Source organism: Nematolebias whitei, chromosome 5 (assembly GCF_014905685.2).
Source record: "Nematolebias whitei isolate Nwh7 chromosome 5, NemWhi1, whole genome shotgun sequence".
Classification (NCBI taxonomy): domain Eukaryota; kingdom Metazoa; phylum Chordata; class Actinopteri; order Cyprinodontiformes; family Rivulidae; genus Nematolebias; species Nematolebias whitei.
The window spans coordinates 32,319,213-32,339,144 of record NC_056502.1 but is presented as its reverse complement, the minus strand read 5'-3'; the positions used below and the strand labels follow the sequence as shown (position 1 = coordinate 32,339,144).

Below are 19,932 nucleotides of genomic sequence, written 5' to 3'. Positions count from 1 at the left end.
TCCAAGCAGTCAAAGTTTAATAAAAAAATGCCGGGGGGGGGGGGGGGGGGGTTGAGTTCGGACCTGTAATTACTGTTAATTCTTCTGATCGGCTGGGGCTCGGAAATGATGGCTACAGGCTGGGGCCGGGTCGGGTCTGATTTTTTTTAACCCGAATACAACTCTAATTTCCACCATAGCCATACCATAGCCTTAGATTTGCAGGTGCTGATTCTCATCCCAGCCGCTTCACACTCAGCTGCAAACCACTCCAGCGAGAGCTGAAGATCACGGCACGATGATGCCAACAGGACCGCATCATCTGCAAAGAGCAGAGATGGAATCCTGAGGCCACCGAACCGGAAACCCTCCACCAGATGACTGCACCAAGAAATTCTGTCCATAAAAGTTATGAACAGAATCAGTGACAACGGGCAGCCCTGGCGGAGTCCAACTCCCAACTCCTTCTTCAGCTTGACAGCCTCCCTAACCCGGGGTGTCCACCACCAAGTTCGTGGATGACCACCAGGGACAGACTCAAGTTCGTGGGAGTGTAAATATGAATTGGCTCACTTGAGAGCATCGCCCTTGAGTTGACTGACGAAGTAGGTGATTTTGGTGAAACTTGTAGCGTAGAGTTGGGGAGCTCTCTTGAATACCAGTTTACACCGGAGGAGGAATTCCCCGAAATGATCAGGGTCTCCTGAGAAGTATTCAGAGGGTTTGACCATTACCTGTTGCGACGAGGTGATGGGGACAGGTTTCGTTCTAGGAGGACTCGATGTTGAAGAAGAGGAGGAAGCTGCACGAGAAGGAGAGGTGAGCTTTTTGATTTATGGAGAAGACCATACCTCCGAGCTTCTGCATGTTTTTCTGGGAGGTGATCTGTTGAGTGAGGACTTGTTGGAGCATCTCCTCCAAATTACTAATGCGCTCCACCTGGGAAGAATGAGCTTGCTCATACATGGTCTCGTTCTGGGTCTTATTTGGCTGGAGCATTTCTGTTACGACACGGGGAAACCAGAGTGATATGAGACCACAAAAACGAGGCAAGACTCAGATATACAAATTGACAGTGTTTATTTATATACAGTGAACAGCCCTCGAACAGCTGGAGCCCTGAGGAGGAAGGAGAGGGTCAGGTGGTTCAGGCTGGAGAATAGAAGGGGATGATATTGATTCCAATGGTTCTGTCTTACAGTTTGGAGGATGGTCGAGGGGGATCCAAAGAGGGCTCCAGGAGTGAAGGCGAACAGGCTTGTGGCTGGAAGGCAAGGCACGAGGAACCAGGAGAGGGACTGAAGGGGAGCCAAGGCACGACTAGGACCAAGGAGTGGAACTGAAGGAGGACCAAGTCATGACAGGAACTGAGGAGAACCAAGGCACGACAGGAACTGAGGAGGACTAAGGCATGACAGGATCCAAGGAGGCAGGTACACTGTAACATAAGAGAAGGTTTTAGTATTTTGTACCAGAGACAAACAGGCCAGAGACAAAGTGTACCATTAGTGGCTAATGCTCCGGCGACGAGTAACATCCAACTGCAGCCTTAAGTAGAGTGGAATCTCATCAGGAAGATGACCGTCAGGTGATGCTGATTAACAGCCATCTTAAAGAGGAAAGCTGCAGCAGATGGTACTCTCACACTACTTAATATATGGGCAGTTTGGGTTTAAAATAACCTTACCAGATGAAAATAAGTGAATAATTGGTATAAAACTATTAATAGATCACAGGTTTAGATTTACTGCTATTTACTTTTTGTTTGCAATCTTTTGTTTGGCACCAATGACGTCACACCAGAGAGATCACGAAAAATACAGACGAGACCAGTCACCCAGGTACTTTGTCAGTCTATTTATTACTCTTCAAAACTTGGTCTTGGTTAAAACTTTGGTCAGACTAGCTGTTAGCTCATCAGTCTGGTCAAACTGACCCAACAACTGGATTGAAGAAAACAGCAGGGAAGAAATTGAATGTTGGTATTCTGTTGTACCATACTTTAAAGGACCTGAATTATCTCTTTAATGAACTTCTGTTTGGTGCATTTCAATTAAACACATTCTGATTCATCTGTAGGGCAAATTAAAAACAAGTGACTTGTTTAGAGACTCGTCGGGAACTCAGATCAATAATTGCGCTGAATTCGGTTTACAAACGGATCTTTGTTGGATCAAAACCAGTACTGTGCTCAATTTCCTGCTTTTAAACAGAAAATTTTCAGGTTTAGTTTGGAAAGTAAAAAAACAAACAACAACAACTAAAAAAAACCTCAACTATCCAATACTTGACAACTTGTGCTCCAGGCTCCATTATTTCTGCTCTGAAGTTACTTCCAAAATTCAAAGTACTGGAGTTCAAGTTAGATCTGAAAACCTGCCTCCACACCCACACAGCCAATGCTCTTCTCACCGACTCACTATCACTCCCACCTCCACAGTCTCCCACCATCATCAGTTCAGCCTTTATTTCTCAGTCAGTAACATGCACACATTTGGTTTTAATTCAGCTTCATACAGGAGGGTCTTTATCAGCTGTAAACATAGTTTTACTGCTGGTTCTATTCTGTGAACAGCTTGTGAGTTTCTGGAAAATGTGTAAATTTTGACAAAATCTAAATTTGATTCTTAAAGCCCTCATTAGGTAATTTAACTAGAATAGCTTTTCCAAAAGCGGAGAATCTATCAGCATTTATATTGATGAGCTGCACTCTTGGCAAGGTTTTGTCCCCCAAAATAAACAAGTGCCACATATGGCACATTATGCACCTGTCGACAAACTATAACACAGCAATCTATAGCAATGGCCCGGACAAGCACAGATCTTGTTTAACACACGTTGTTTAACCTTTGACCTTGATTTGTGACTTTGACCTTAAAGCTAGGATGGGGGAAATATTATGCAGTACAAATGTGTATCAAGTTTCTTTAACTTATCTTGAGCAGATCAGAAGTTATGGCCCAGATAAGAAAAGATCTTGCTTAACCTTTGACCTGGATTTGTGACCCTGACCTTAGAGCTGAGGTAACAAATGGTGTACGCAACACTCAGACTAGAGATGATGCACACATTTCTGAAATTTCAGTAAATAAACTTGAGCGACTCAGAAGTTTTGGGCAGGCAAGGGGAAGTTCATGGACGGGTGTACAGATGGACACTATACAAGAATGTGCTTGCCTTTCAATGAGCGTAAAAAAGTCAAACCTACATTTATAAAAAACAATATTTTTTCATCCAAAGAAATCAGCTGCAGATGAATCATTTCACAAATTATTTCACTATAACATGGATGGTCTTGGCAGTGTCTTGGTGAGATCTTCTGTGGGGATATTAGGAGCATAGTCGCCTCTCATTATATGAAACTGGTTCTGGAGTGTTCTGAAGAAAACCTACATTGGGGGCACGGGGGCTGCACAGCTGCAGAAAGGAAAGCTCTGCAGAGAGTGATGAAGGCTGCACAGCTGCAGAAAGGAAAGCTCTGCAGAGAGTGATGAAGGCTGCACAGAAGACTGTTGGAGTCAGTCTCCCCACCATCACAGACATCTACACCTCCAGATAATGGGTGATTTCAATATTCTTGTAGATGTTGAAAGTGATCAAGCATAGACTTTAAAATTTAATGGAGTCAATTGGTTTTACCAAAATACCCGAACATCTACCCATTCTCATCATCACACCCTCGACCTGGTTCTTACTTACGGCATAGAGATTAATGACTTAGTAATATATCCCCAAAATCCTGTTCTGTCTGATCATTCTTTAATTACCTTTGAGTTTACATTAAATGACTACACAGTCACGGAGAGTAAATTTTATCTTAGCAGGTGCTTATCAGAAAACACCGTAACCAAATTTAAAGATTCTCTTCCAATGTTTTCCTCCATTTTGCAAAGTAATACATCAGAGAGCAGTGACTTAGATCATCCATCCATCCATCCATTATCTTTACCCGCTTGTTCCATTTTGGGTCACGGGGGTCACCGGTGCCCATGTCCAGCAATCACTGTGCGAGGGGCGGGGTACACCCTGGACGGGTCTCCAGTCCATCACAGGACCACATAGAGACAAACGAGACAAACAACCATTCACTCTCTCACTCACACCTAGGGACAATTTAGAGTTACCAATCAGCCTAACATGCATGTTTTTGGTCTGTGGGAGGAAACAGGAGTACCTGGAGAAAACCCACGCATGCACGGAGAGAACATGCAAACTCCACCCAGAAGGCCCCTGGACCGGGGTTTGAACCAAGGACCTGCTCGCTGAGAGGCAGCAGCTCTACCAGTTGCGCCACCGTGCTGCGACTTAGATCATTTGGTTGATAATTTAAAATTTCTTTGCAAACTTCACTGGATCAAGCTGCTTCGCTGAAAAAGAAAGTAATCAATCAGAGGAGACTGGCTCCTTGGTTCAATTCTGAGTTACATACTTTAAAACAGACATCTAGAAACCAGGAAAGAAAATAGTGTTCCACTAACATTGAAGAATTTTACTTATCTTGGAGAGGTAGCCTGATAACATATAAAAAAGCTCTCCATAAAGCTAGAAACTTTATATTATTCATCTTTATTTGATGAGAATACAAATAACCTCAGGTTCCTTTTCAGTACCATAGCTAATCTAATGAAAAACCCTATCTCTGTTGATTCATGTATCTCTACAACTGTAACTAGTGATGACATCATAAGACTCTTTATAAATAAAATTATTTCAATTAGGGAAAAAATTCAAACCAACACTTCTAGTATCACCTCTGGTTCTGTGTCAGATGAGACAACTTTGAAAATGTCACTAGAATCTAATTTATGGTTGGACTGTTTTGGCTTGTTGAGCTCAATGATTTGTCAAAAATAATAGCTTAATCTAAACCATCCACATGTCTGCTAGATCCCATCCCACCAGGCTATTTAAATATGTATTTCCCTTAATTAATAACCACATCTTGGATCTGCTTAATTTGTCTCTAATAAACTGTACCACAATAATTTAAGATTGATGTGATTAAACCTTTACTTAAGAACCATAACCTTGACTCAGGAATCCTAGCCAATTATAGACCCATATCTAATCTAACTTTCATCTAAAAAATTCTGGAGAAAATAGTTGCAGGTCAGTTACATGATCATCTGCAAAGAAATAATGTATTTGAAGAGTTTCAGTCTGGGTTTAGAGCTCACCACAGCACTGAATCTGCACTGGGGAAAGTTACAGAGAAAGTCTACAGGGACATGTATATGTTATTAGAATTATAGGAATGGCTCTAAATTGGTTTAAATCATATCTATCTGATAGATTCCAATTTGTAAATGTAAATAATGACACATCATCATACAATTTTATTCATAGAGTTCCTAAGGGTTCAGTGCTTGGACCAATACTCTTTACCTTATACAGTAGTCCCTCATTTATTGCGGGGGATACGTACCCTGAAGTCCCATGATAAGTGAAAAACCACAAAGTAGGAATAGTAGTAAAAGTAGCAAGTAGTTGTTTATTGAGCTAAATATTTGACATCAGCAGACTGCGGGCCATTGATTGGCCAGAGAGAGACTTAAACATGTAAACCAATATCATGGTTCTATGAAGAGGTGCAGATGATTGTGCACTTGTTGGCTAATGATAGAATTTAGACAGAGCTTCATCAAATTGACTAAATTTATAGTCTCGGATAGGAAGAGGGAAGCTGTTCTCAATTAGACCACAACATTTTTGGAAACTGTGGCAAAAGATGGTGAGTGTTTTGTGACTTTACTTATTTCCCCATTGCTGTGCTGTGTTTGCCTCAGATAGAAAATAACATTGCAGAAGTTTCAGGCGGATGCGCTATGACGATCCCAGCAATATAACTCCAGTTATATCAAAAGACACAAAGACCGTGCTGACTTGAATAGAGTCAAAGCAAGTCGTGGTGAGACTACTAGACAGTGGGAAAACTGCTACAGAGCAAGGTGAGGGTTCAGACAAGCAACAAAATGCTGAAAATAGCAAGAAAAACCTTTTTGGTGAAGACAAAGAGCAAAGCAGCATCATGGTTGCCTTCAAACCAAAGGAGGTTTTCAAAATTTGCTTGCGTTACCCAGTGTGAAGGAACCTCTGGTAATTCATTTTACTTCACACTTTTACACTCTTCATATAATGTGATTTTCTTACTGTCCGTATGAAGATTTTAAACATCTTTCCATGGTCTTTTGCTTATTGTCCCCTGTCCCAGATAGGGTTGGGCATCGAGTATTGAGAATCAGTTGGAACCGAGACCAAGTGTTTGGTTTTCCCTGAATTGTTCGAATTATTTATTTTCGATTCCTACTTTCGATGCCTACTACGCCGACCGGAAGTAGAAGCCGTCCGCCGAACACCAACGAAGAAGAATCCACCAGAAATGTTTGCATACATGGACAGTGAGAGGCTGTGATCAGAAGCGTGGCTTAACTTTTTTAAAATGACCAGTCAGCTCAGTGCAGCACTTGCAGTAACCTTATTTCATGCAAAGGAGGGTGCACGACCAACACTTCCGGGTTCATGGTGTAGAAGTGTGGCCCATCCTTGAAGCGCTCCGCCGGACTATTTTCACTGCCTCCTCCTCCAGCTCCGAAAATTCAGAATCAGGTAAGTAAAACTATAAACTAGGTCTCATACCAACATTAAGGCAGCTAACAAGTTATACTCAACTTAAAACGGAAGGCTAACTCAAATGCAAACACCATGCTAATGTTAGCGCATGTATTTTTTCATAGACAAACCATCTGATGTGCTCCGCCATTCACCATAGTGTCCAAGGGAAATACGTCGGTCCAACTAACTGAACGAAGAGTGCCACAGAAAGGTTGCAGCATATATTGCGAAAAGGTTGCATCCCTTTTCAGATGTGGAATCACCAACATTTAGGTTAGTTAGGCAATAACAATAGAGCTAAGCTAATTAATGGTCCATCTTAAGCTAACGTTACAGTAACACAACAGGGATATGTTTGTTTATACACTGCATGGTCAAAAAAAAGTTGCCACCTGGATTTAACTAAGCAAACAGGTATGAGCCTCGTATTGGATAATTACTGCATGGGCGATTATCTTTCAGCTGCAACAAGTTATTTAACCCAACTGGTGCAATGAGTTGCTTCTCATTTCTTAAACAACCATGTCGAAACACACATCGTGTGGTCGTGGAAAAGATGTCAGTCTGTTTGAGAAGGGTCAAATCATTGGCATCAAGCAGAGAAAACATCTAAGGAGAACATCTAAGGAGACTGCAGAAACTACTAAAATCGGGTTAAGAACTGTCCAACGCATTATTAAAAACTGGAAGGATAGTGGAGACCTATCGTCTTCGAGGAAGAAATGTGGCCGGAAAAAAATCCTGAATGACTGTGATCGGCGATCACTTAAACGTTTGGTGAAATCAAATCGAAGAAAAACAACAGTAACACTCAGGGCTGTGTTTAATAGTAAAAGTAAGAGCATTTCCACATGCACAATGTGAAGGGAACTCAGGGGATTGGGATTGAACAGCTGTGCAGCCTTAAGAAAACCACTAATCAGTGAGACTAACTGGAAAAAAGGCTTCAATTTGCTAGGAAGCATAAAGATTGGACTCTGGAGCAATGGAAGAAGGTCATGTGGTCTGATGAGTTCAGATTTACCCTGTTCCAGATTGATGGGTGCATCAGGGTAAGAAGAGAGGCAGGTGAAGTGATGCACCCATCATGCCTAGTGTCTTGTCATTAATGAAAGATCTTGGTGAAAAATTAATGCAACACTGGATGGAAATAGATCTTGTGACATTACAGAAGCTTATTGAAACAACAACACAGTGAATGCATGATGTAATCAAAGCTAAAGGCGGTCCAACGAAATATTAGTGTGTGACGTTTGTTTTTGGTGGCACCTTTTTTTTGGCTAGGTAGTGTGTGTTTGCAGGGACATGGTGAAAATCATTACACATCACCTACCATGGACCACTTGTCAAATAAGTTAATCCCATCTTGGTATAAGGTGGAGAAGTCCACTGTACCTACAGAGCTTGTCACAAATCATGTTCCATAGATTATATTTTCTGTCACCCTGATCACCCTTTATAGTTTGCAAAAGATCTTTACTGTAAGTTTCATTTATTCTGTCCGCTCAATGTTTATTTATATACGTGTGTTTTAGTTTGTCTTCTTTGCATGCTGGTTGAGGATGATGTCACGGTTGTTTAGTTTTGTCTTCACTGCAGCAGCTGATTAGACTCAACTGGCTGCACCTGTCTCTCTCACCCTTTAAAAACTGCACTCTTTCTCCTCTTCGATGCCCGGTAGTTGAAAACAGTTCTCTGCAAGTAAATACCTCGCGTTTATGATCCTGCCTTGTTTCCCAATAACCTTTGTGTCCCCTTGTCATAGTTTACCTGTCTCCTTGTTCCTGTCCCACTCCTGGTTCCTGTCCTCCCTTCTTGGCTTGACCTCCCGGCTCCTGGACCCACGACTTACCTGGACATCGCCTCTCGCTCGACCCTTTTGGATTATCATGTCTTCTGCCTTCGGTTTTGACCATCGCCTGCACGACAACGCCTCCTCGTCTTCTCCTCTGGTACCTCCTGTCTTCTGCTCTCCGGTTTTGGACCCAGGCCTGTGTGACCACGTCTCTTCGCTCAACGGACTCACCACCCACCTGTCGCTGCGGCCCCTCACCAGACTCAGCCTCTCCTGCAGCAATCCGGATCAGTCGTCAGTCTTCAGAACCCCCAAGCTCATCTGAGATGGTTAGTGGTCCTCCTCATTCTGACTTTTGCTCTCCATTATCTCCTGCACGACCACTAACCGATCTCTGTCTCAGACTCGTTCCTGATCCGGAACCAGAACCCAAAACCAGTACCAGAACTGGTCCAATCTGCTATACTTCACCTTGAAAATAAATTTAATTTTGACTTTTGTGTAGTGATTTTGGTCCAACCGTTAGGTGGTTCGTTACAGAGCTGCTCTGAGCTTTAAACAGAAGATGGATGACGTGTCTGGGAGCAGATCCAGAGAAAGCTGATTGGGCAGGTGAAATGTCATTCATGCACAACTGTCCTTTTCTGCTATTAAAATCTAAATACTAGTAATGTTCTTTGTGGTCAACAGAGGAAGACTGTGGAGATGATGGGGTCACCATGCAGTCTGAGGAAAGGCCTGAGAATGAGGGAGTGGAGGATGAGGAGGAAAGTATAGCTGAACGTATAGAGATTCTCAATCTTAACGATCATACCTTTTTAATAATCCCTTTTTAGTGATAATACTAATGAACTGGTTTGTTTAGGAACCACCTCCCTGCAATCTGTCCAGAAAGTCTCCACTGGAGGAGCTTTTAGCTGAGGAAGAGGCACAGAACGTAATGTCACAGGTCCGTGAAGAAACAAGTGGAGAGAGGCTGCAGATGTACAAGGACATTCCACCAGCCATTCTGTCTGAGGACCTGCTGCTGGTGGTGGAACCAACACAAGACTTATCCTTTGCTGTCAGATCTTGCTTTCTCATATTTATGGTTCAAGCTTGTTCTACACCCAGCAAACGTGTTCGCCACTGCAGGAGTCACTGTCTGTCCAGATCGTTCACACATACTGCCTGAGAAGCAGATATGATCATTTTCCTCAACAAGAACAGTTTCTGATTTTATACTGTGCCTGGTGCTAATCTGGACTGTGTTGTACAAGTTGTTCTTGTGTATAATAATGATAATAATGATGATGATATTCTGCAGCAGGTTAGCCCATAGCTCAGTAACATGGTTGCAGCATCACACACTGGACATGTGGAAATGTGTTTCCATGAGGTTTTCAAACATAAAGCTCTTGTGAAAGTGTATCCCAGTGAAAAGAAAATTCACAACATATTGAAGTTCATAAATTTGATATTTATATACTGGTTGAAAATAGCCCCGTGAGAAATTCATAGTAAATTTAACAAAGTAAAAAATTCATATAATTAAAATTCAAATAAAAGTTAAAATAATTTAATCCAAAAAGAATTCTGGGTAGCTACCATAGCTCATTTATAACGTGACTTTTTTTTTTTTTTTTTTAAACCCGCCTCTAAAAAGAATCAGAATCGGGAATCCATAGGAACTGGATTCATTGAAATTCAAACTATGCCCAACCCTAGACCCAGAGCAAGGAGGGGACTTGGAAATACTCTCTGTACATCTGCCCAGTTCATCTGAGCTGGATAACTTGAAAAATACGTGAGGTGTTGTCTTCCATTTTAGTGTGTAGCTTCATCTAGACCCAAGAAAGGTCCCTATTGAAAATTAGGTCTCAACCTCAAAATCCAAGATGGCCACCACCACCATATATACAGTAGGTGTAAACTAGCCTCCCTAGTTGCAAACAGGTCACCACTGGCCACCCAATGGCTTCACCGTTACACCTGGAAGCAGACAAAATTGATCCCTCCACTCGCAAGAGTTGGCATACAGCTTGTTCATTGTTGGGCTGAGGAGACAACAGGTCCAGGAGACAGACTCTGAACCCTCAACTCAAATTTTCTGTGCGCTTACGTGCAATTGTGAAAGATAGGTTTACTGTGACGCAAACAGGGCTCACAGAACAGACGTTTTGTAATGCTCTCCACTTATCTTGATTTTGCTAATTATATCCAGTGTGTGTGTGTGTGTGTGTGTGTGTGTCACTTATGCCTCAGATAGCTGTTATTTGTTTTGCCCCCCAATTCTGGAACTGACGTAATTAGCTTCTTCTAGTTCTACTTTGCTCTAGTGATGAGTGGAGAAGGAGCTGGAAACAACGTAAACCAGCCAGGAGCATCCTGCCTCACAACCCTGACCCGGATCAACCCAACACACCTCCCAACTGGTGATTCAATTCAGTTTATTTATATAGCACCAAATCACAACAAAGTTGTCTCAGGGCACTGAACAGGAACATTCACAAACATAAAAGCCAATTAGTAAAGTTCTCTATCTAAGGAATCCAGCAGACAAGTTGAATCTTGGCTTCGTTGCAGTCTCCCATCCTGAGCAAGCACAATGGTAACAGTGGAAAGAAAAACTCCCTTTTAAAAGGAAGAAACCTCCAGCAGAACCAGGCTCAGGACAAGCGGTCATCTGCTTTGACCAGCTGGTTGAGAGGACAGGAAGGAGAGACAGACGAACACAGAATGGTAGGTCCAGGTTTAGGTCCAGGTGTATCTGAAAGACAAAAAGACACATGTTAAGGATAGAAAAAATAATTACAAATACATAACAGGTTGAGCAGAGTAAGTAAAGACAGTAGTAGAGTGAAAAATTGTGGTCAGTTTGTCCTCCAGCAGTCTAAACCTATAGCAGCATAACTAAGGGACAGCTCAGGAAACCCAAGCCGACCCTAACTATAGGATTTATCAAAAAGGAAAGTCTTAAGCCCAGTTTTAAAACTGGATCATGTGTCAGCCTCACGGACAGAGATTGGAAGTTGGTTCCACAAGAGAGGAGCCTGATAACTGAAAGATCTGCCTCCCATTCTGTTTTTGTAAATTCTAGGAACCACAAGTAAACCTGCAGTCTGAGAGTGAAGTGCTCTGTTAGGAAAATATGGAACAATGAGATCTGTAATATAAGATGGAGCTAGGTTGTTGAGAGCTTTGTAGGTTAGAAGTAAGATTTTGAATTCTATTCTGGATTTGACGGAGCCAATGGAGAGAAGCTAAAACTGGAGAAATATGATCTCTCCCACTAACTCCAGTTAAGCCTCTGTGATGACACTTCTTTCTCGTGTAAGCTGCTAAAAAGAATGGAAATTTTAACCTGAAGTGAGTCATTTCACCAGAAAGAGAAACCTGCTTTTTAGCAAGAAACCTGTTGCCTAGAGAGGCAACGTTGTCAACAACTTTACCCAAATCTACAAACACCAAAAATAAACCGCATTTAAAGCATCTATGGCATTTCACATGGAAATCAGAAGTTTAAGAAAACAACACAAGCCTTGTAGGAAAGCGAGGGAGGAAATAACAAGGCGTGCATTTTTGTTCTGGCGAGGAGAAGGGGTGGGGGGGATGGTAGTTTTAAATTGTCCCTCCTCCTCTTCCTCTGTCTTTATTTTTCTCTTTCCTCTCATCTTCATTCAAGAGCTGCCTGGTGTGAAGAAACCACTCAGAACCGTCAGAAATGAGTCAAAGAGGAAAAAAAAAAAAGTCAGGGCATTTTTTTTTTAACCATGTTTGTATTTTAAAACAAACTAACAACAAACATTGTGTTTGATTAAAAAAAAAATTTCCATCTTTATTCATATAATAACTAATTCAGCATCTGGTTTTTTTCTGTAGGTTTCTGAACAATTTAACTCCTGCAGACTTTCCGTTTCAGCTGTTTGACTTTCAGCTCATCAGCAGATAGTTTCTGAGAGTTTTACTTTCTGAAACTTTTATACTTTTATAATATTTAACTTTAGTTACAAACATTTTCCCCGTAGAAACAGACTTAATGTCTTCAGTTCCTTTAGAAACATTCTTCTCTTTAATATCTGCTTCGGTTTTCAGCTTCATAAACTACTTTTAGCTGTCATTCTGCTTCTTTTAGCTATTAATCAGCTATTTAAAATTTTAGTTAGCCTTTTGAGGTACTTTACATAGCCATGTGCTATTTTTAGCTTTTAACCATTGTTTGGATTATTTTAGCCTTTAGCTTATGTTTAGTTACTTTTAGTTAGCCCTTTGCTACTTTACCTGAATTTTAGCTACTTTTAGCTAGTGCTTAACATATTTAAACTTTTAGTTATAATTTTGCTTCTTTAAGATTTTCACAAAGATTTTTCTACTTTAACCTTTTAGCTAATCTGCTGCTTTTTAACCACTATAGCTTTTTGTCAGTTTTACTTCTTTAACTGTTTAGTTAGTGTTTTATTTCATTAATATTTTAGCTAATGTGTTGCTTCTTTCATGCTTGCGTCTTTTCATAATCAGCTTTATTGTCATTGCACAGAGCACAACGAAATAACATTTCAGTACAGCCCATCCGAAGAACCACAAACAAACAGACAGACTTGGGTAGACGGCTTGACTGAGGCGCAGCCTCTGAGAGGCGCTCCTAAAGGGGAACATGAGGGAAGAGGGGGCAGAACACTGTGTGAGGCTGCCAAAAAAAATTTCAGGGGGAGTAGTCCGTGAGCACTGTCCTGAGCCCCCTCCCTCCCCCAGCCATAGTCCTGATAAGAGGTGGTGTTTATCAGCTGGCTTGGTTGAGCTCTTACACAGGCCCATGTCCTTGGGAGCAGGGGGGGGGGGGGGGGAATGGAAGCAAAGCGTCTTGTTTCCATAACGACCAGGAGAAATTGAGATAGTCAGCCTTTTGATGCCAGCGTGGGGGGAGCCAGATTCAGATATCAGCATTTGTTATGGGTCAGGCCGAGCTCTGTTAATTTCCGTCTGTCTTTACAGTCTTGCTAGTATAACTCATGGTGAGTCCAAACAGCCAAATTGTGATTACATACACTGAGTCGAGTTCACAACTTCTCCAAGATCAATTCCTTCCCGCTAGTGAGATTCACTCGCAAAGCGTCTTGAGTCTGAGTGTTGACCGCACGGCACATTCCTTCCATAACAGGCAGCTTTACAATGGTCAGAACAGCTGCTGACGTTTTCCAAATTTATCAATAAGCCAGGTAACCACCAACTCCCAAAAAGCAGAATTCCTGTTATCATAATCCAATTTTGTATCTTCAGCATCCTCAACCGACAATGCTATTGTTCTGTCGAGGCAAGAGGGCTCTCCTTCGCCCTGTCTTCTTGTTGAGAAAATTTGATCAATTGCGTTGAGAGACCATCTGACCAGATCCATAGTTTACAATTTGTAAGACATGCAGAAAGAGACTCTGAAAAAGGTTCACAGGACAAAGAGCAAAGCAAACTTATACCTAATTTATTGCTTCTTTAACTTTTTAGCTAGCATTTTGCTTTTTTATTTTCAGCTAGTATTTTGTTTCTAGGTCAGCACGGTGGCGCAGTCGGTAGAGCTGCTGCCTCTCAGCAAGCAGGTTGCTCCGGTTCAAATCCCGGTCCAGGGGCCTTTCTTGGTGCAGTTTGCATGTTCTCTCCGTGCATGTGTAGGTTTTCTCCAGGTACTCCGGTTTCTTCCCACAGACCAAAAACATGCATGTTAGACTGATTGGTAACTCTAAATTGTCTCTAGGTGTGTGAGAGAGAGTGAATGGTTGTCTCATTTGTCTCTGTGTCCCTGTGATGGACTGGAGACCTGTCCAGGGTGTACCCTGATCGTGCACAATGATGGCTGGATATGGGCACCAGTGACCCCTGTGACCCAAAAAGGAAGAAGCAGGTAAAGATAATGAATGGATGGATTTTGTTTCTAGAACTTTTTTGAGTTTTTTTTTTCTTTTAGCTAGCAATTTTCTTCTTTCATGTTTTAGCTATCATTTGGCTTCTTTAACCATTTAGCTAATGTTTTACATATTTATTGTTTATCAGAATCAGAAAAAACTTTATTGACATTGCACTGAGATAAAATGAGAATATGTACATACAGTTGTCCGAAAGATGGGCGGAGTGCACGAAGCTGCGGCTATTAAATAGCGCGGCTCTCTTATTCTTATTCAGAATAATATTTTGCTTAGATGAGAAAAGGAAAGAAAACATGAGGAGAGACGGTATAAAAAAAAAGATCTCTCACGCCGTGTCCTAGACAGGGCATGATTTGAGGCATCAAAAAACTACCACAGCAAAGCAACATAAACAGACGTTATACATATATAGGGAAACACGTCTGGTTTCACCAGAGGATAGAGGGAGAAAAAAAAAATGTAATGTGTTGCTCCTTTAATTTTTAGCTAGTGTTTTGGTTCTTTATTTTCAGCGAGCATATTACCAAACTTTATTTATAAAGCACTTAAAACAGCAACAAGTCCAACCAAAGTGCTGTACAGCAAAAAAAAAAACTAAACAACTTTTTGACTTCATAACTTTTTGAGGGTTTTACTATTTTAACCTTTTCGCTAGCAATAATCTTTTTTTTAGCTAGGATTTGGCTTCTTTAACCATTTAGCTAGAGGTTTACTTCAGTTACTGTTTTGCTCTTTTAAGCTTATAGGTTTGCATCTTGGACCTTTTAGCTAGCATTTGCTTCTTTTTCTTACTTTTTAGTTAACATTTAGCTTGTATAATCTTTTAGACAGTATTTCACATATTTATTTTTTTAGCTACACTTTTTGTCAGTGGTTTTCCTCTTTAACATTTTAGCTAGGGTTCTCCTTTAATTTTCAGCTTGCATTTTGCTTCTTTCAACTTGAACACTCGGTTTCAGGACGGCGTCCAGCCTTCAGCGTTGACACTGTTTCTCCAGTTCAAACTCTGCCTTTTCTTCGACTCCTCTCTGGGTCCTGTAAACAGCAAAGGGAACTCTGAAGACAACATTTGTCGTCTTCATTAACTTCCTCCTCCGTCCATCACTGCAGCGCCTCTGGAGTGTGTCTCTGTAACGAGCGTTGATGACACAAACACAACTTCCAGCTCCGTCTATAAGCTGCACAGAGACACACAAAGCTCCACTCTGAATAAAAACCCTCACAAAGCCCTCATGCCTCTCATTTGTAAATCACTTAAAGCATGACAAATGTGGAAGTTTCAGAGCGTCCCTCTTGAAAGCTCTGGTTCGTCTCTCGTTCACACCCACGTCTCTGACACACAAGAGCTTTGTGCGACGTGAACGTACAGCTTGGCGCCGCACACACACCCTCATTGTGGCCTGATTGTTGGAGGCTTGGAAATGTAGACTTATTTACTGTAATGAAAAAGGTGATTTGCAGCGAGCATGAGTCTTATCTTTGTTTGTAGAGAGATATGCAGAAAATAATGGAGGCAGGTCAGAGCCACGAGGCTGATTACGTTCGGACAGAAAGCAGTGTTGTCGTTGCCAAATGATTTGTGCGCAGATAGAACGTAAGACTGAAATCCAAAACAAAGGCATCTTGTCCCACAGCACTAATCCCACAGGAACGTTTCAAGTGTGGACTGAGACTTACTGTGTGTTTCGATCATGTGACAGGCCATCGAGCACGGGGTTTACACCATTCTCCCGTGTCCGAAGACAATTTAAGCTGATGTAGCGTCAGCGCCACAGCCGAAGCTCTGATTGAAACGTGTTGTCACAAAGCAGGTTTTCTTCTTCATACAAAATGAAGGGGAAGGGATCATAGCCCGAATCAAGACCCAAAAGGGTCAGTGAGAGGTCAAGTAAACAAACGGAAATCTAAAGGGCTAGTTAAGGTCTTTAGGAGTGAGGTCATGTGAATATGAGCAATTTTGGGCGAAACACAACAGATAGCAAAAGACCATAACTAGCCATCCATCCATTATTTTGTACTTGTTCTGGAGTTGGGTTTTGGGGGCAGCAGCTTGAGCAGGGAGGTCCAGACATCTCTTCTTACAGCCACCTCTTAAAGCTCTTCTCCAAGGCGTTCCCAGGCCAGCCATGAGACGGCTGAGGCCTGGTTATACTTCCATAAGATGTAAGACGTTGGATCTCGCTGATGTTATTGTAGATTGTCTTGGAGCATGAAGATCTGGTATATCTGTTGTTAACCGAAGAGGAGCAGTAATTTGTATATTTGTCATGAAAAGACCGCCACAGTTTCTGACAGATGGTGCAGAAACATGCCCCTATGCTGCCGAGGAGAGGTGGACTCTTTCCCGGTCAACACAGCCGTGGAGAGCTACCGGTTTTGAAAACGGTTTGTAAGCTCAATCATCCAGGTAGATGGCAACAAAAAAAGGTTAAATCATGCCATCTAGACCAGTTTCTTTAAGTGAGAAACATTTCGTCCCCCATCCGGAGGACTTAGTCTGCAGCCTGCCAACCAGATCCGTCACCATAGGTAGCCTTCATTCAAGCCTACTTCTGAGATTCCAACAGGAAGTTGGCTTGAAACACATCAGTGAAGGCTACCTACCGTATAGGACAGGTCTGGTTGGTTAGTGGTTTTGATTTCTAGTTTTTATACTGCTCAACAGTATAGTTTCCTCAAATGACTGGGGTGGCAAAAGATTAATTTATGGTGGCTAAGGCCCCTGTTGGCCACCCCAACACTGCCATTGTGCCTGGTTGTGGATAAAATTGCTCCCTCCACCTGCCAGGGTTTGCCACTCTGTTGCCTCGGACGATTAAAAAACAACCCCCTCTGTTGTCAGTGTAACTCCCACCCACTTAAACATCTTGCATGATGGGGGACATTGGCATACTGCTTGTTTTAATCTACATTTTGATACTTAACTTATTAGGTCCTAATGTACCTTGGAGAAAGAAAAATGCACACCAAACCAAGCTCGGGTCTCAGGAAGTTAAATCTCCTTGATATCATGATCGATGCCAGAGAAAGGTTTTGATTTGTCTTACCATTTGGGATAACCTGTCAAATGGGTCTGAATCCATTTTTATTTATTGTTATTATGGTAGGGATTTCTTGACACCTTTTGAATGAGGAAACCTCAAACCAGATTTGCATATTGGGATTTCCCCGATGGTATTGAAAAAAGCTTTGCTAGAGCGCAGGGAAAGTATTATTAGTTGTTGGTAGTACTCAGAAAAGTGCTTCAAAACCTTCTTTAGGATTATATTTTAGACATTTCATGGATGGGACTCATAAAGTCATTACATTTAGACAAAATCCAATTATCACATAAAAAAGCTGCCTATATATTAACATAATTTGTTTAATTCTGCTGCTTCACACAATTTTAAAATATATTATGATTGCTTTGAATTTAACTATCTGTAACGACTGGCGGAACCCAGATTAGTATAAAACCAGAACGAAGTAGACTCAGACATAGAAAAGGTAACAGTGTTTATTATACAGTGAAAGTATAGTAAGCTGGTTTTCTGGAGCACCTAGGAAGGAGAACAGGGTCAGTAGGTCCAGTTTAAGGTGAAGATTTGTTGAAGATAATTATTTTGTTTGTCTTACAGGTGGAGGCGCCGTACAACAGCGTGGAGTGGGTTCCACGAGGTGCTCCAGAAGGAAGGAACAGGACGGATGGGCAAGGCAGATCTGGCGGGGGAATGAAGGGTAGAAACTCGACAGGTCTGACGGACAGGGAGCAGGCGAAGCAGGTCTGGTGGGTGGACGACAGGCAAGGGAACAGGATTCCAGCAGACAGGATACTGTGGGCATAAAGAACAAGGCAAGTCTAATTACTCAACTCACGTTTCAGGCTGAAGGAATAAATACCAAATAAGGCTCATTGCTCCAGCATCAGGTCGCACTTGCCTGCAGCCTTAATTAGAGGTGTTTCTCATCAGGTGGATGGCCGTCAGCTGTTGTTAATTGGTCAGCCATCTTGGAGCAGGGCTGCAAACAGTGAGACTCCTACACTATCACAGACTCTCATCTTGAGCAAGCACGAAAGCAACAGTGGAAAGGAAATACTCACTCATGAGGAAGAAACCTTTAGCAGAACCAGGCTCAGGACAAGCGGCCATCTGCTTTGACCAGCTAGGTTTGGTAGGAATAGATACACAATGGCAGGTCAAGAATCACATGTTAAGCTATAAATAGTATCAAATGAAAACTAATCAGTTTTAACAATTCATTTAAGGAAATGAGGTCAATTTTTCCTCTAGTAGTCTAAGCTTAAGACATCATAACAAGGCAACCTTAGTTATAGGATTTATCAAAAAGGAAATTCTTAAGCCCAGTCTTAAAACTGGACAATGTGTCAGCCTCATGGACAAACACTGGAAGTTGGTTCCACAAGAGAGGAGCCTGATAACTGAAAGATCTTCCTCCCATTCTGCTTTTGGAAACTCTATTGTAAGCCTGAAGTCTGAGAGCGAAGTGGTCTGTTAGGAAAATATGGAATAATAATATCTGTAATATAAGATGGAGCTAGGTTGTTGAGAGCTTTGTAGGTTAGAAGTAAGATTTTGAATTCAATTCTGGAATTGACAGGGAGCCAATGGAGAGAAACTAAAACTGGAGAGATATGACCTCTCCAATTAACTTCAGTTAAGACTCTGTCAGCAGCATTTTGGATCAAGACTTTTTAAAGAAGTATTTGGACACCCAGATGCAAATATGTCAGTTACATGCAAATTAGCTGAAGGAGCCACTGTACGGACCTGAAAAGAACTGTTTTTATACCACTTTTATCAAATATTATGTCAGCTGCATTGTGTTTGACAGCTTTCCCACCAAGTGTTGTTTCAGTTCAACAGTTTTACTGCTGACTGACACAAAAACCTAACACATAATACAAAATATAAGATACAAAATACTAATGCCCCACTGATGTTTGATTAAACTCAACACCACATGCACTTTGAGAATAATACCAGCTGTCGACAGACTCTGGATGTATGACTGTCCGCCCACAGTTATTACAGACACAAGATTAGACACTACTGCCACTTCCTGTGTCCCATTTAACGTGTTCAGGCTGGATCTGAGCAGAGGTAGTGGACCATCTCTGCTACATGGTTCACTTGTACATCGCTGGAAGCACAGAAGAGCAGCCATGTCTTCAATGACAGTAGACGTTATTCTCAAACCTACTGAAAAACTGACGTGATCGCTGTGTTTTTTAGGCCAACCAGTAAGACTGCAGTGAAAACCTTTTAGTCAGTTTTTACCATTCAGCTGTAGCTGACATGTTTCTGGTCTATAAATGGTGTCTCAGTTTTAGGATGTTTAACTGCTCTGGACAACGTAAAAGGCTGATTGTAGATGATCGAGTGTGTTGCTCGGCATTGAAGCTGCACAATAACAGTGTTGTCAGTGTGGAAATGAAATGTGTGTGGTACAATTCAAATAAAGTTTTTCCTTCTTTCAGCTGCTCCCTTCTTCAGGGATCGCCACAGCGAAATAATTGACACGAAGACTTGGCAATTATTTTTACGTTGTATGCCCTTCCTGATGCAATCACAGATCACCGAGCTACCACAGCCCTCTGTGTGGAGCAGAGAGCTGCTATCTAGGGCACCGGGGGGGGGGGGGGGGGGGGGG

At 41.8% G+C, this 19,932-nt stretch overlaps 1 protein-coding gene across 1 annotated transcript in view; it reads right to left on the bottom strand.

Annotated features, from left to right (window-relative positions):
* Positions 1–548: 548 nt before the first annotated feature.
* Positions 549–19,932, bottom strand: part of LOC119410376 (ankyrin repeat and IBR domain-containing protein 1) — a 104,922-nt gene continuing 85,538 nt past the window's right edge. Inside the window, exons 4-5 of the mRNA XM_037677288.1 lie at positions 831–980; positions 549–781 (exon numbers count right to left, since the gene is read on the bottom strand). Of these exons, the coding sequence (XP_037533216.1) occupies positions 549–781; positions 831–980 (383 nt within the window). The remainder of the gene's footprint in view (positions 782–830; positions 981–19,932) is intronic.